The sequence below is a fragment of the Cydia fagiglandana genome, chromosome 8 (genome assembly GCF_963556715.1).
Source record: "Cydia fagiglandana chromosome 8, ilCydFagi1.1, whole genome shotgun sequence".
Lineage (NCBI taxonomy): Eukaryota > Metazoa > Arthropoda > Insecta > Lepidoptera > Tortricidae > Cydia > Cydia fagiglandana.
The window spans coordinates 18,407,191-18,423,974 of record NC_085939.1 but is presented as its reverse complement, the minus strand read 5'-3'; the positions used below and the strand labels follow the sequence as shown (position 1 = coordinate 18,423,974).

Sequence of the window (16,784 nt, the reverse complement as noted above, 5' to 3'; positions counted from 1 at the left end):
CTTGCAAAAATAAAGGTAAATGGCGCTATAAATTCATAGACACCGATTAGTAGCTTTTAAAATGAAGCATTGAGATAACTAAAAATGAGTATGAAGAGATTTTGACCAGAATACGAGTAGGTATGATAACAACCAGCAATTGAAATGACTGGTATTTAGGATCAATATATTACTATTAATTGTTAACAAAAAACGTAAAAGGGAATGAATATAATTGACTTTGATAGAACTTTAATTACACTGATTATAGCTGAACACGGTTATCCTCTATTTCTGCTATCAATCACTCATTATTCACTCATTAAAATACGAGGAAACAAATTGTTTGCACCTTGTTCCATATTTTCCTTCTGATTTTCTTATCTGCCGATCTACTTAAGTGCACTACTACTTAGTAGGGTACATCGTCAATTACTGGCCACCTGCTAATAACTGATCACCCTAAACTAAAAATGAATTCTACATGAACAGAATTCATATTAGTATAAGTAATTCTGTTTATTATAGGTGAATAGAATTCATTTTTTGTTTAGGGTGGCCAACTACTAAACGGTGGCCAGTAATTGAAAAATTACCCTAATTTGATATAAATCCATTACCTTGAAGAATGGTAGGCGTGAAAAAACGTTTTTTTAAGAAAACATTAATCGTGTTTACCTTGCTCTATGTTTTCCTTTGCCTTGGTGAACGATAGGCGAAGTCAATAGTAAACTACTAGAAACCGTTTCTTAATTCATCGTTTTACCTTGTTCTATAATTATTTCTTGGGGGACTTCTTTGCATTACATAATGGTAGGGATATAAATCGTGATATAAATAGAATATATCGGTCGTTTGTACCTTGTTCTTGATTTTCCTTCTGATTTTCTTCAGTGATTTCTCCTCGGCCTTGGTGAGGGGAAGACGCGTGGGCACGGGGTAACCTTCTGCGAGCAGTGTGCGTTTCTCTTCGTCTGTTAGCACCAGTTGACCTGTTGAACCTTTCTGTAATGACCAAAAGTATTTTAATTAATCAGTGTGTAACATTCAAAAGGAAATCTAGGTTATAGTATCTCCATAAATCTTTTCTGATCTTCTTCTTCTTCTTCCTGCCCTTAATCCGTTATGTACTATGTCTACACTGATAGTAAGACACCAGTGTATCCGTGCTTCCTAGACTTATCAAAAGCTTTCGATTTGGTTGCCTACGACGTTCTGTGGAGCAAGTTAGAGTGCGAGACTGACCTGCCTGGTGATGTTATTGCCATGTTTAAGTACTGGTACAATAACCAAACGAACTTCGTCAGGTGGCGGACTCGCGCTCGGACTTGTACCGGTTGGAATGCGGAGTAAGGCACGGGTAGACGTCACCAAAATTATTTAATTTATATGTGAACACTATAATCGTTGAGTTCAGCAGAACCAAAATCGGATGTTCTATTGATGGAACATGTGTCAATAATATAAGTTACGCGGACGATATGGTGCTGCTGAGTCCATCGATTGGCGCTCTCAGGAAGCTAATCAGTGTGTGCGAGGATTACGCGGGGCCCATGGACTCGGGTACAACTCAAAAAAGAGCTGAAAATTCTCATCTCCGACTACGAGTATTCCGGACCACGCATAGCAAAGCATTTCAAAAGCTCATTTATTTACCGGTTGCGTGCTGATGAGCGGCGTGTTGATGGGCTGGCGGGAGTGGTGCGACAGGTAGAGGTGCGCGCGGCGCGGCGGCGCGGGCGCGGGCGCGGGCGCGGGCGCGGGCGAGGGCGCGTCGTGCGCCGGCGAGCGCGCGCCCTCGCTGTCCGACGACGACAGCGACGACGGCGGCGTCGGCGGCAGGTGGAACCCTGCTAACATACTACATTTTCAAAAGGACGCAAACGCAAAATGTTGAAGGTTTTATTTATTTAAACTTTATTGCACGAAACTGTGGAATCAAGGAACATAGGAACGAGGAAGTCTAGGTATCAGCAGTACAAACACTTGATGCGATTCGTAGGAGGTTTAATTAACACGTTCGCGGACGCTCAGTCACACCATTTGGACACCTAAATTTTGTATGGAAATTTTGCGACTGTTATAGCATACCTATCACTACAAATATATCTTTTAGGTTTGTATATGACGCGTAATGCTATGCAAGGCGGATGCTATGCAATCCGCGTCAATATGAAGTATATTTTTTATACGGTATGTATGTATGTGACAACAAATGCTATACAATTCGGATGCATAAGCATCTCCGTCACATGACGTAGTCAAGATGTGATCTTATATGACATCGCATGTTATAGCATTCATTCATCGTACTTGATGGACTTAATGGCTGAGACTTCTGACTTCCTAGAGGCGAGATTTTTGCTCTAAAGACTCATTGCTGACCTCTTCAAACATTTTTCTACTTCTGTTTTGTTCCCCCATTTCTTATCATTGTAATATTATGTCCTTTTCATACATGCCCCATCCCAAGCACGTTCGTCATTCATTGGACCTAAAATTATGTGATACTACACATCATGCGTTGGAGACCGCATAATATGTCTGAAGAATCTAAATGCCCACTCATGGCATGTTGCAGAGAGCCGAGTGGAGCCGGTTGAGCTCTCATAAAAAAGACAGGTTTTTTCTTCCAGCTGTCAAAGGTATACGCAGCATTTACGCCACCACCACTTTCAAAATCGTCAATCTCTACCGTATTACACTTTTTGAGTTCCCTAAGTCACCGCCGCTTTAAGTTCTGGACGTAAACCGTCCACCACTTTTCTGTCAAGCGATGATTCACCCAACTTTATATTCTTTTTCGGATGCATCTGCACCAAACATAAGGCGTGAAATATACAAAAATTATGCCACAATACTAGTCATAAACGGTCTTACCTTGTAAGAGGTGATCATCGAGCGCCAGCGGGCTTATAATTCACAATTATATCATCAAAACTATGACTAGTAACGTAATTACTTGAATGATAGGTATACACATTCATGCCTCACTTTTTCACATTCACCGTTATCAAAATATGATTGTAGCACAATAAACCACAAGTAAACATGTTTGTTTATTAAAACACATTGAAAAACTTAAAGAAATTGTAAGAAAAACATTAATTATGATGTTATAAACAATCCGTAAAAATGGCTATCGCGCAAGAAATTCACCCAAATTGCACGTGTCTACTCCCAGACGCACCTGCCGGGCTACTAAGGGAGCTGCCATACAAAGACGAATGCTATAGCATGTGCGTCACAGAAAGGGGGGCTCAATTGGAGACGTCACAGGATAATTTTTAACTTCGATAAAACTATGTAAAATGGCAGTATGCAAACTTTGAATCTGGTGACTGGTAGAGTTGAAAAGTTGGTGAATAATATTATACTGTGGTAAAGCGGATTGATAAGCATTTCAATGCAGAAATTTAAAACGAATAACGGATGCTTTAGCATACGCGTCACCAGGAGTAGTGCAAAAACGGATGCTATGCAATCCGCGTCCGCGAACGTGTTAAAGACTGTCAAACTACAACTACCCTACACCTAAGTAAACATAATCTAGGTTTACCCACATACTTATACATATATCACAGAAACCTCAAAATAATGTACAAACGGCGGATTTAATGCCTAATGGCATTCTCTACCAGTACCATCGGGCCAAACAGAGATATAATTATATAAAAATGGTTTTCAATTCGTCAGTTTGATATATTGTGTCAATTTGGAGGATTATTTTGTATGAAAGGACACTAAAATTGGTTCCATTCTCATTGTAACCAGAATCTAATCATGAGATCTTGGCGAAATCGAGGATGTTAGGTACATCTATAACCTATAATTGTTCGGATTGGATTTTTTTCAAGTAGCATGTGCATTTTGCTGTCGGATAGTTAAAATACGAGTACGTACCAGATCCTGAGCTGGATGTGACCTTGATGGACAACTTGTTGGAGTTGAGCGTGGTGGCGAGCCTTGGTGCAGCACTGAGCAACAGTTGTGGCACGCTCACTGCCCCCACTTTTTGCACTTTTTGCAGCATGTGTAAAATACAAGTACGTACCAGATCCTGAGCTGGATGTGACCTTGATGGACAACTTGTTGGAGTTGAGCGTGGTGGCGAGCCTTGGTGCAGCACTGAGCAACAGTTGTGGCACGCCCGCTGCCCCCACTTTTTGCAGCACGGCTTGTGGCATGTGTATGGTTCCCGTCTGCAATGATAAAGGAGTTAATTTAAACACATTCTTGTGAGAAGGATTTGTATGAAGCTTAATACTAATATTTTTATGCTAAATTGCTAATCCGTTTTATCTGATCTATAAATCCATTTTTCGGAAAACCTTCTTCACAAAAAATCATACATTTTAATTGAAGTTTATAGTTTATAACAATTGAAGGGATGTTTATAAAAACAACATAACTGACTACACTGATTGACACCTGAAACGATTAACAATGTTCTTAAAAAAGTGTCAACCGCTCTAAGCAGTTATGTTGTTTTTGTAAACATCTCTTCAATTTCTATAGATATCATAATTAACCAATTCGATTCATCAAGCCATAACCCTTTATAATAGATTGCCTAATGAACTAAAAATCATTAAGGATCACTCGCCGTTTCATAGGGATTTGAAAAGATTTTTATAGAGAAGTTGATTTTACACAGTGGATGAAATTTATGATAATGTTTAAGATTTAGGATACCTACATTACTATCTTTACATTTTATTAAGTGTTTAATAATTTTAGTTTTAAGCCATGTATTTCAAACACAATAACTGTATTGTTTTATTTTGAATAAATATATGTATGACTATAGTTGTTCAAGCAGATCTTGTCAGTAGAAAAAGGCGGCAAATGTGAAAAACGTATTAGGTGCGAAGGGATATCGTCCCATAGAAAATTTGAATTTCGCGCCTTTTTTTACTGAGAAGATCTGCTTGTCCAGCTATATATTATGACTATGATTTGAACCTGTAAATGTTGGCAAATTTTTGAATGAAACAAATGTACAGAATAGGATGATTAAAGTAGCTAACAGAGTTAACCCTTTAAAACTCAAAGGAAGGGGTTATTCGAGTTCATCAAAAATGAACCGTTCCGGCTAACTACCCCTAATTAAGTCCGGAATTATGTACAGAAAAGGTCGCAGGCTTGTTAATCGTATTTCGAACACTTACAGTTAAGCGTCGGTCACACAGACAGTGGGAATTCATTTTTGCATTCAATTACCAAATTGAATGCCAAAATGCTAAGGATGACCATATCCTACTCAATGTGACGTCTTGTCGCTTTCCATACAGCGTATGTCAAAAGTCATAGGGTGACCATGATCACTTAGTATAAGATTAATTTTACGTGAAAAATAAGATAACTTAGACTAATTATCTTTTAATATTCTATGAACTATTAAATATATTTTTATAATCTTAATCAATTTAAACCATAGTAATTAGGGGATGTAACGGAAAATTCTTCTCCTCACCTTCATAGGTAAGTCATATTTTCTTGGGCTTTATTATTTTTATAGGCAAACTTCAACTGAATTCAATCAAACTTGTGAAGTCAGGCAATTAGGTCAGGTTGTCTTCGTAAATCAATTTGCCAATAAAAAAGCCGTATCGTAGAATTATTTTTCTGTATCGCAAGGTAATAAACTCTAACCCCCTTAGTCATAAAACTTTACAGGCTTGATTTAGTTAAATTATGTTTTAATCCCTTTCTACATAAAGGTGACAGTCCATTTCCAACGACAGCTGCATTACTGGTCATTTTACTATGGAAATTGACAATGACAGCGACGCATTCAGTACCGGTAGTGCAGCTGCGGTTAGAAATGGAATGTTACCATAAGTCATATACATAAGTCAAACTGACAGATTCAGGCGTTTGTGAATAAACGTCCTTAATCTTTTATTCCATACAAACAGAACACTTACAAATTTTTCTACACCTGCCTGTGTGACCTACCCTTAACTCCTTATTATGTTACAGATATCTCGACAGCGATCTGCTCTCGTTTCCAAACATTTCTGAGAAAACCTCGATAATTACCATCAAGCCGTCATAAATATGTATACAATTACCAACTTTACTCCGTCGTAATAAGCAAAAAAATGTATGTATATGTATTTATGAACAGGTCTGTACTGAAAAACCGCGTGGTGAAAGTAGCCACGTGATTTGAGGTGCTTGACCTATCGTGACCTTATATTTAGGGTCTTTTAGTTGCTAATTAATCCGTCTTATGAATCTAAGAATCTACACGAGGAATATATTTACATACGGTCAAGCCAATTTGAATCTTATGCTAATGGCATAAAGATTATTCTTACTCGTGCGCATTTAAGAGGGCGTAAGTAGACTGTCAGCCGTATTCGAACAATGAGATACGTCAAATACTAGATATTGAAACGATATGGATTAGATATGTCAGTGTCAAACAAGACACAACAAGTGACATACCAATCCATATCGTTTCAATATCTAGTATTTGACGTATCTCATTGTTCGAATACGGCTGTGTATTTCGGTCGGTGCAATAAAAGTAATGATTGGCTGTAAACTGTATATGATTATGACAGTACCGAGAGTACTCGCAAAATTTCAGAGGGCTTACCGCGGACCACGTTCGACGTGCTGCCTCGGATGTCCCACTTACGGACGAATTTAAAAGTGCGACAGACAGGCAACACGTCGAACGTGGTTCGCGGTAGGTCCTCAAGTACCGCTGTTTCATTTGTATGTGACCGTAATCACTAAAGAGGTTGAGAGGATTTTATATTACAAGTATTACAACGACAACTGAGCGGCTACCGCGAAAATCGAAATTCGCAAATTGCGGGGATCTTTCTCTTTTACTCCAATGAAGGCGTAATTAGAGTGACAGAGAATAATCCCCGCAATTTGCGAACTTCGATTTTCGCGGTTATAGCCCCGATTCCATATTTAGAAGGCAATTTCGGCGTAGGGCTCAAGACTCGGACCGCCCGATTTGATCTTTAAGATACGTCAATTAATAGATCTAGAAACGATATGGTTTAGATGTGTCAGTCAAAAGTGACGTTTTTGTTTAAAGAAAAATAAGTATTTGGGGCCCCTTTGGAAAGAAAAGAATGCTAATTAAACTAACATTTTTCTACTATGATCTTCTATTTATTATGGGTAGTCAAATACACCGTGTTTTTTTTGATTTCCGTTAATTTCAAGGGTGCATTCCTGAGCTTAAATCAAGTAACTTTCTCAAAGACACCGATGTTCTAATTAAGTCCATTTCGGAGATAATCAATAAATTATTTTTTTCCTATAAGGCCTCTACAAGCGTGTACACTTGCCTTAGGGCCGGTTTACATATTGATAAGTGTTTATAATGAGTTCATACATTTGCTACTAAACTTAAGTACAATCTCGGTCGATTGATGTACGAAATGACATTGATATGTCACAGATTTCAATTGTTTGGTTGAGTTGAATGTAATGCCCGTGTTACAACAGCGCTATATGGTACATTTAATAACTTAAATTTTTTTTTTACAAGAAAAAAAAAATATTTTTTTTTTAAATTAACTATGCCGTTTAGTTCTCTTAAACATACCTAACCATACCCCGAAGTTAACGGAAATCAAAAAAAACACGGTGTATACTGTTACTGTCTGTCCTTGGGGGCCCTCTGTGGATTTTTTACGTCCTTCCCATAAGGGCCCCACGTGCCCTTATGGTAAAGCCGGTACTGCACTCACTGTGTGGTCAATAACGTAGTCGAGGTGTGTGACGGGCGTGCCGGGGGTGGGCGAGGGGGGGCAGGAGGAGGCGGGCGACTCGGGCTCCGACTTGGGCTCGGCCTTCACCTCCATGAGGGAGTCGCTGGAGCGCCGCCGGCTCCAAGCGCTGGCGGGGATGGCGGGGTAGCACTCGTCCTCCATGTCTGGAATTAAAAAAAAAACGGTTGTGAACCAGGGCGATAGTTGAGGAATATTTAGGGTTGCCATAATTAGTCGGAACTGATAAGGGACAGTGGTATTCTAGAGCAGGCCGGGGTCTCCAAACTTTTTTACCTGAGGGCCATATTATTGCGCCTCAGAAACTTTCGCGCGGGCCACCGGGGTGGGGGGGTGTATTTTAGGGGAGGAGGAGCCCTGTTCTATAGTTCGTTTTTTTAGCATTAGAAAGAACTCCACAGTAGCAAGCGTGCAGTTTTTATCAGGCCCTTTAATTGTTAATAATTATTGAATTATCTAATGTAGCACAGTCGATACATATAATTTACTTCAAATTATTACCTCTAAAAGTGCCGGATTTGGATCCACAAGCTTACTTCTGCGAAGTTCTTTCTAATGCTAAAAAAAACGGACTGTAGAGCGCTATTAATTGACTAAGCCCCACGGTAAGCTCGAGAAGGCTTGTGGTATGGGACCGGTCGACAAAATACGGGACAAAAACGGGACCAGTAAAAATACGGGACGTGATACTTAAATACGGTGACAGTCCCGTATATAGGTACGGGGCGTATGGCAACCCTAGGAATATTGGCTTGATACAGACTCATGGCTACATTGGCTACGGCTCTTAGCTGAGTAACGTAAGTGGTAGAGCATCTTTAAATGTGTTTTGAGGTTATGCGCCGTACCTAACTAGGTTAGGCGCCGTACCTAATTAGGTTATGCGCTGTACCTAACTAGGTTATGCGCCGTACCTAACTAATCTTTGTAGTTCCAGTAGGTACCTAAAGTACTACATTACATTCTCATAGGGCGATGAACACATGTTAAGTGTTAAATATTCTTGGTCCTAACGTATGTTTAATGGTCACTCGCTACCTGTTAGGTTAAATTTAACCTAAATATGTGCTGAATAACGATCAGCATCCTTCACCAAATAATTGTTCAGTTTTCAACCAATCCGCCAACTTGCTATAAAATAATTATTATTTACATCAGAAAATCTAGCCCCATTTAAATATGCAAATCAACAGATTTCGCTGTTTATAACATGTAACAAACACTGCATGCGCATATAATAAACGCATTAACTGCATATCAACACTCATTCAAATTTATACCTTGTTATAATACAATAGGGTACACAATTGAAGGGTTTTTAAATGGAGTCGTAGTTATGTTATGCTACTTATTGTTTTTGCAGATGCCTTTGAATGCATCATTGCTTACCAAATAACATCATTAAATCATTATTTACGCTAATTAGGTGAGCATACAACAGATGTTTTATTCCTTTGATGAATACCGGGTGTGGTCTGTAATACGAGCAAAAAATTAAACTGTAGGCTGTACTCCTCATACTGACCAACATTTGTTCAGCGACTTTTAAAAATAAGTTGTGGTTTGATTTTTATTACACTTTAAAGTTTATTCTAAGACGCAATGTATTGCGAATTTTGTTATGTTTAAGGCGTGACAAGCAACGCCAATCACAATGATATGGCGTGGCGATGGCGTCCATTGAAGATAATTTTTATTTGTATGAAAAATAGGGAGTCTAAATACTTCATCATTTTTAAAAGTTGTTGAACAAAAGTGTCACCGTTTGAGAAGTACAATCTAAGTTTTAATTATTTGCTCATGTTATAGGCCACACCCGGTATACATACATACCTACATACTTAGCGATGGCAGAGGGTATAGCCATTTTTAGGGTTCCGAACCTACCTCAAAAGGAAAAAGGGAAACCGTCAACCCAGTGTCAAATTGTACTGTTATCCATGGTAACTCCTGGTGTAACCGGTTAACCCCGGGTTAGTGGGATGGTGCATATGGCGCTAAGCGCTAAGTGAACTTACTTTGTGCGTGTGTTGTTATGTGAAGTGACATTAGTGTAAATTTAAGATATTACGTACATCGCAAACAGAACAGATTTTATGATCAATTAATTAAGACCATTTATTCGTAAATTGCCAGACTCATCTATCACTGTTAAGAATAATCTATATGTTAATAGAAACAGTTCACTAAGTCTAGGCATACAATAAAGAATTTCGAATTTTGAAAAAAAAATTGATATTCTGTCTAGACTAGGCAGCTAGGTCGTCGACACCTTCAGACCTAGACAATATCAAACGTCATCACATTGTTTTTCGGAATACAAATGTCTAACGTCAAAGGTGTGAAAAAATTCTTAATACGGCCCCGACACTATCATTAGCAATGACATAAAATTTCATCACGCTCCAGCGTTTGGTCCAGTCAGGTCATGACATTCCTAAATTTCCCCACACACTTATCAGTATTTCTATCAGTATTTTCATCATTACCTTTCACGGGGAATTTTAAGTTATTATTTTCCTAACCGTTCTTAGTTATGTTGTAGTGTACGTTTTGAAGAACACAAAACCAAGACATTATTCAATCATCGATTCAAATATTTCTAACCTGTCGTAATTATACTATGTACTGTGGCAACTCTATGCCCGATGAGCCAGAAAAATGCAGAAAAAGAAATAGTTAATTAAAAATAATATTTATTTGTTTCAACCTTTTCGTGCGTGCGTGCGCCATGACTGTGTGAAAGATTGGTAGTTAAAAAATGTATCCAAATATTTTTTTTATTCTTACCACGAACCGGGAATCAAACTATTCTTAAAGTACAATCAGCATCATATAATAGGTAGCATCCAAAGTACCTATTCAAATAATTCGGTACGCCATACATACCTATTATATGGTGTACCGAACTATTTGAATACTTTGGATGCTACCTACTATACGACGCTGACTGTACCTACTGGATTCTTCTGTTATGTAAGAATGTATACGTATTTGGTTAAGAAAAAAGGTACGGTAAAGGTAAGGTAAAGGTAGGGATTGCAATCCGGTCCGGCGGATCCGGTAATCCGGCCGGATCCGGCACATTTTTCAAGATACCGGATCCGGCAAAATTCACCGGATCCGGTCTAGGATCCGGTAAAGTGAATCAAAGCGCTAAAATATAAACAGCTTAAAACACTGCTAAAATCTAAAAGTTCTCGCCAATATTCGAATTTTCTCGCTCGCAAACAGCAACACAACAACTTGTTTGTTAGTTGACGTCAGTCTTCTAGCCGACGAAATATGTGTACCTAGTCGTAGCGTTGAGATTTCCGTGCACCGTAAGTACTGGATTGGTTTATATTCAATTTATTGTGTTGTTTCATTGTAATTTAATGTACATGTTCTTTCGTTTTATTTTGTACAAACCATTATAGCCCACTTTAAGACACAGGTTTTTGGGGTATCCGAAATACTAATACTTGTACATAATTATATTAATTATTAAAAAAGTGGTTAGGATTTTGCTGATTAAAACTAGTCGGGGTTTCTGCGGTTGACCTGACGTTTAATAAAAACAAAATCTGTGGAGGTTCGAAGTAAAGAGGTATAAAAAAAGCGTCCGTCATAAAGCAAGTTCGAACGGGATAGTCTTATATGGAACATTCAACCATAAACACTAACTATTCATTCTCAATTAGTCATAAAACTTTTTAAGCTTTACAGGCCTGATTTAGTTAATATGTTTTATCCTTCTTACAAATACATAAGTCAAAATGAAAGATAAAGACCAAAACGAGAAGATCAAAACTATTCATAGCTAATTCAGGCCAGTAACGCGTTTATAAATAATGCCATAAACCAGAGCGTTTACTTATGGGATAGATGCATACTTTCAACATGTTATTATATAAGGCCATATACAGAATATACAAAATAGGGATGTTGACCATATTTTAATAAATATATTGAACTCCATGCACGAAATAAAACGCAAAAGGGAATATTACGCAAAAGTCGGCGTAGGGTCCACTAGCAAATTCAGAGGGTCTACTTCGAAATGCGAAAATCGAAATTTCGTTATCAGTCTCTAACGCTCGAATACGCAAGATTGTTAAAGAGGCAGAAAACGAAATTACGCGGTAAGCCCTCAGTATGTGCTAGAGGCGCCCCCTACGCAGAATATTGCGTAATATTATTCTATTTTCCTGAATAGGGAATATTACTCGAAAATCTGCGTAGGGGGCGCCACTACCACAATCCACCACAATCTGGGGGTCTACCGCGAAACACGAAATTTCGTTTTCTAACCTCTCTATCACTTTTCATCATCATCATCCTCACTTTTGCATATTCGAACGATAAAGAGGCAGATAACTTAATTTAGATTTTCGGGTTTCCCGGTAAAAATATAATTAAATTGTTGTAAACAACATAAAATAAAAGGTTTTTAATTTTTATTTCATGTATGGAAACTTTTAGAAAGGGACAGAGATTTTCTTTGTGCATAGTATTCTGCATGTTTTCCTTTTTTCTTAAGAGTCAAGTGAAAATAAACTTTAGAGCAATGATAATAGAGTAGGTATACTTCACTTATTGATTTAAATGCCAGTAATGACTCTTGTTAGTATAAAACCTTCTTCTAAAGTACTTTAAATGACGGAATGAGGGATTAGAGTGATGCGCTCCACTCACTATCAGTATAATGTCATTATTTTGACATTTCTTCAAAAATATTAAGAATGTTTAATAACTTCATTATCGTCCATCATTCTTTCTGTCATTTCTCATTCCATCATTCTAACCAATTCACTGTCAGTATAATGTCATTTCTAGTATCATTACTTTGACATAACTCCAATACTGACGGAAATTATTAAAATAAACTTCATTACTTGCCGTCATTCCTTCATGACACTCCCTACACTATCACTAAAAACGTCATTCCTTCAAAGTAATGTCAGTATCCATGATAGTGTCGGGGCCGTATAAATATCACTTTTTCAAAACCAGATTTATGTCCAAAATATAAAGCACGGAAAGCTCTTTATGCAAGGAGCAGACTCCGGTTGGAGCAAAAAGCTTTGGAAACTTAGCAAAACTCCAAATGATATTTCGTACATAAGTTCCGAAAAACTCATTGGTACGGGCCGCGATTTGAACCCGCGACCTCCGGATTGAAAGTCGGGCGTCATATCCACACACACCCACCTGGCTGCCTGCCTACCTGCTGTATAACCTGCATACATCTGCGAAGAAATTCAAAGGTGTATGTGAAATCCCCAATCCGCATTGGGCTAGCGTGGGGACTATAGCCCAAACCCTCTCGTGCTTGAGAGGAGGCCTGTGCCCAGCAGTGGGACGTATATAGGCTAAATTATTATTATTATTTTTATTTATGGGACTCTCTCTGACAACACTGATTGGCGCATGTGTGGCGAAGAGGAAGAGACAGTTAAACACCTAATGTTTCAATGTCACGCCCTTGATAAAGATAAAGATAAAAAAAATAGTTTATTCAAGTAGGCATATTACAATGCGCTTATGAACGTCAAATAAACCTTTACTGGCTCCAACCGTACACCTTTGCCCCGAGAAGATTTAAATGCCCCCTCAATTGGAGGAGGGTATCCCAATATGGGACCGGCAACAAACTCGGCGGGACACATCTTTTCAAAACATTATTACATTTAGCTTTAGCTTGCTAGACAAAAAATGAAGTAGTTTGGAGCAGGATATCTGGAACCAAAGGACTAGGTATAAAACGCTACCCATGCGTCGTTGCGCTTACCAAATCTTACATGAGCGAGATATTCATCAAATGAATTAATACCTTATGTATTTTGTTGCTAGGTAACAATTTGTCAATCAAAAATCGAACACATATCAGCTTTGAAAAGCGCAACGACGGAGCTCCATCATCCGGCACATGGATATAGTCTTTCCTACGGGGTAATTGCACAAAAGATCCCTATGGCTCGAAGTGTAATCCGCAAGGGCCCCCGAAAACGATAAGATAAGATAATATGGAAGACCGAAAAGGAGATGGCGGGACGAGTTGGACGCATTCTACCCCAAATGGTGGGAAAATGCCGATAACAGGGTCGACTGGAGAAAACGAGGGGAGGCCTTTGCCCAGCAGTGGGACACATAAATAGGCTATTAAAAAAATGGAAGAGTGATAGAGAAACAAAGCGATTCGATGGCGAAGCGCAAGCGATTGTCACTTTGACTAGTCCGCCTGTTAGTTGAGTCACAGAATAAATAATAGTACTAGGTACAGAAGACTCACTCTAACAAAACGCGTCTGTCACGATCAGCACAGATATGGCCGCTAGGTGGCGACAGCGCCACGCGCGGCTTATGGCAAACCCCAAAATTGGGGCCGATCGGATGTACTTTTTGCTACCTGTAGCAAAGCGACGAAATCGCGGAGTGAGCCACGCCTGCTGGTTGAGCTGAGTCCTCAACTCGTTTTCGATCGGAATAAACGCCACAGCCGATTTGCAAGCCGTTTTGGTGAAAGGAACCGTCGGGTGAACGCACTGCCGTGATTCACACGTATCTCCAAATGTCAAACGCCTCTGACATGTAAGATGGCGTCTGCACTGGCCATTGTATCCGGTTGTTTGGCTATAGGTTATGTTTGTGAGTATGCTAATTAGTTCTAATGCAATACCTGACTGATTTGTTATTTGAATATTTTGACATGACTAATATTTTGTTATATTTCTATACCATTGTATATAAGTACTCCTAAACTACAATGTAAAAATTATCTTTGAAAATCGTTTCATGGCACTAAAATAGTTATTTTCGATTTAATTTGCGATTATTAGAAAAATACACTCTGTATAACACGAGAACATTACACTCCTTTATCAGTAGCCTCCTAAGGCCCTAGGTCCTACCCATAGTACTTAATAATGTCGATGAAATTTAAACCATATTAAAATAGGAATAGAGTTACAATTGTTTTGTTTTGTTCAATTTTCAATCAAAACAAACTCAACTCTATTCCCTGCACTATAGGTTCAATTTTCAGTGTCGAATTTTGGATTTGTCTTTTGTATGGCTGGGCCGAAAGGTTCCGACACACAGGCGCGTTTTTATAAGAAAAAGCGGCGCGCCCCGCTCACTCCCCGCCCGGGAAACGCCCCTGTGTTACAAAGCCTTTAGGAGGGTAGAGTAATAAGGCGTCATGTATAGGTACCCAAAATGATAATGGACTCATGTATTGTGTATTCGTAACCCGCGTAATGTTCTAAGGGCCACTTGCACCATTCTACTAATCCAGGGTTAACCGGTTAAACCTGGAGTTGCCATGGTTACCAGTACAATTTGACATTAGGTTAACGGTTTAACCGCTTATCCCCGGGTTTGTGGGCTGGTGCAAGTGGGGCTAAATGTACACACGGGGTGTTATTAAATTTTATTACGTGAACCGTAAATGAGAACATACGTGAAATACCTACAGTAAGTATTATTGCCATTTTATTCCTTAATGACATTACCTTTTTACAGTGAAGCTATTCTGGTTCGCGTATTGTGTTAATGTTGTATTTAAAACTTTTTGATATAAAATAAATTCGACTAAGTATCATTTTTAGGGTTCCGTACCCAAAGGGTAAAACGGGACCCTATTACTAAGACTTCGCTGTCCGTCCGTCCGTCCGTCCGTCCGTCCGTCCGTTCGTCCGTCCGTCCGTCTGTCACCAGGCTGTATCTCACGAACCGTGATAGCTAGACAGTTGAAATTTTCACAGATGACGTATTTCTGTTGCCGCTATAACAACAAATATACTAAAAACAGAATAAAATAAAGATTTAAGTGGGACTCCCATACAACAAACGTGATTTTTGACCAAAGTTAAGCAACGTCGGGCGGGGTCAGTACTTGGATGGGTGACCGTTTTCTTTTTGCATTTTTTCCGTTTTTTTTTTGCTTTATGGTACGGAACCCTTCGTGCGCGAGTCCGACTCGCACTTGCCCGGTTTTTTATCATTCGTTGGGTGCCCATAAAAGTGTGCAAACGAAAATAAGTAAAATATCAGAAAACTTCGTCGAATGCCTACAATATAATATAATTAAAAAGTAACATGATACAAAAAACATAAATACCGTATTTATGTTTGATGTTGGTTGGCATGGTTGGTTGAGCTTAACACCCCTGCAATCCTGCGTGCATACCAGTGCCGGATTTACCATCAGGCTGAGTAGGCTGAAGCCTAGGGCGGCAGATTTTTGGGGGCGGCAATTTTGGGTAAAAAAAAAGAAGTATTTTATTTGCTTTCCCGATATGGTCGACCAGAAATTTGCCGGTCTCCTATTTTTTTGTAAAATTTAAATAACAAGCATTATTTGTCGATTTTGCCGCCTTCTATCATGTCAAGACCCTTTAGATTGAGACAGACTGCCGGACGGACTACAAAGTAATCCTATACCTATGGGTTCCGATTTTGCCTTTTGAAGTACGGAGCCCTAAAAATGTACTATTTTCTATCAAATTGCGTTATTTTTATTGAAAAAATTTCGCACTCGCTGCGCTCGCGTTTTTATTTTGATAGGTACATTCTTTGTAACCCATCCCCCCCTTTACATTCTTTATATCTAAGTACCTATGCTTATCGCTGGTGAGTTTGGGATGGTCGGCGATTCTTGTGTCTTCGTGGTATCGAATCTCACAATTTTATTCCGATCCCATGCTGGAACTCAGGATAGAGTACTCTCGATATCAGATACAAGCTTTTTTAGCTTTTCATAACTTTCCAGCACTACAGAACCAGGGATTTTGACACGGCCTGTGTGCAGCAATAACAGCATGAGGGATACCACAGAATCTAGCGGAACGCCAGCGGTAATGTATGGACATGTTGTCCACACTATCGGAGCAGCTTCCGTCTCCTACCGGCTCATATGCGTCTACCGGGCAAAAAGCTAGCGATCCATTTGTATAGCATAATCCCACGAGCAGACCTCGATGCCAAACCCGTCCGAACGCCTTAGCTATATCCAGCAAGACTGCCAATGCTTCACCTTGAATACCTTGATAC

General features: G+C 39.1%; 1 protein-coding gene across 1 annotated transcript in view; it reads right to left on the bottom strand.

The window, feature by feature from the left end:
• Window positions 1–16,784, bottom strand: part of LOC134666853 (cyclic AMP response element-binding protein A) — a 198,341-nt gene that overhangs the window by 5,327 nt on the left and 176,230 nt on the right. The window contains exons 3-6 of the mRNA XM_063524169.1: window positions 7,710–7,894; window positions 4,034–4,181; window positions 1,636–1,832; window positions 841–984 (exon numbers count right to left, since the gene is read on the bottom strand). Of these exons, the coding sequence (XP_063380239.1) occupies window positions 841–984; window positions 1,636–1,832; window positions 4,034–4,181; window positions 7,710–7,894 (674 nt within the window). The remainder of the gene's footprint in view (window positions 1–840; window positions 985–1,635; window positions 1,833–4,033; window positions 4,182–7,709; window positions 7,895–16,784) is intronic.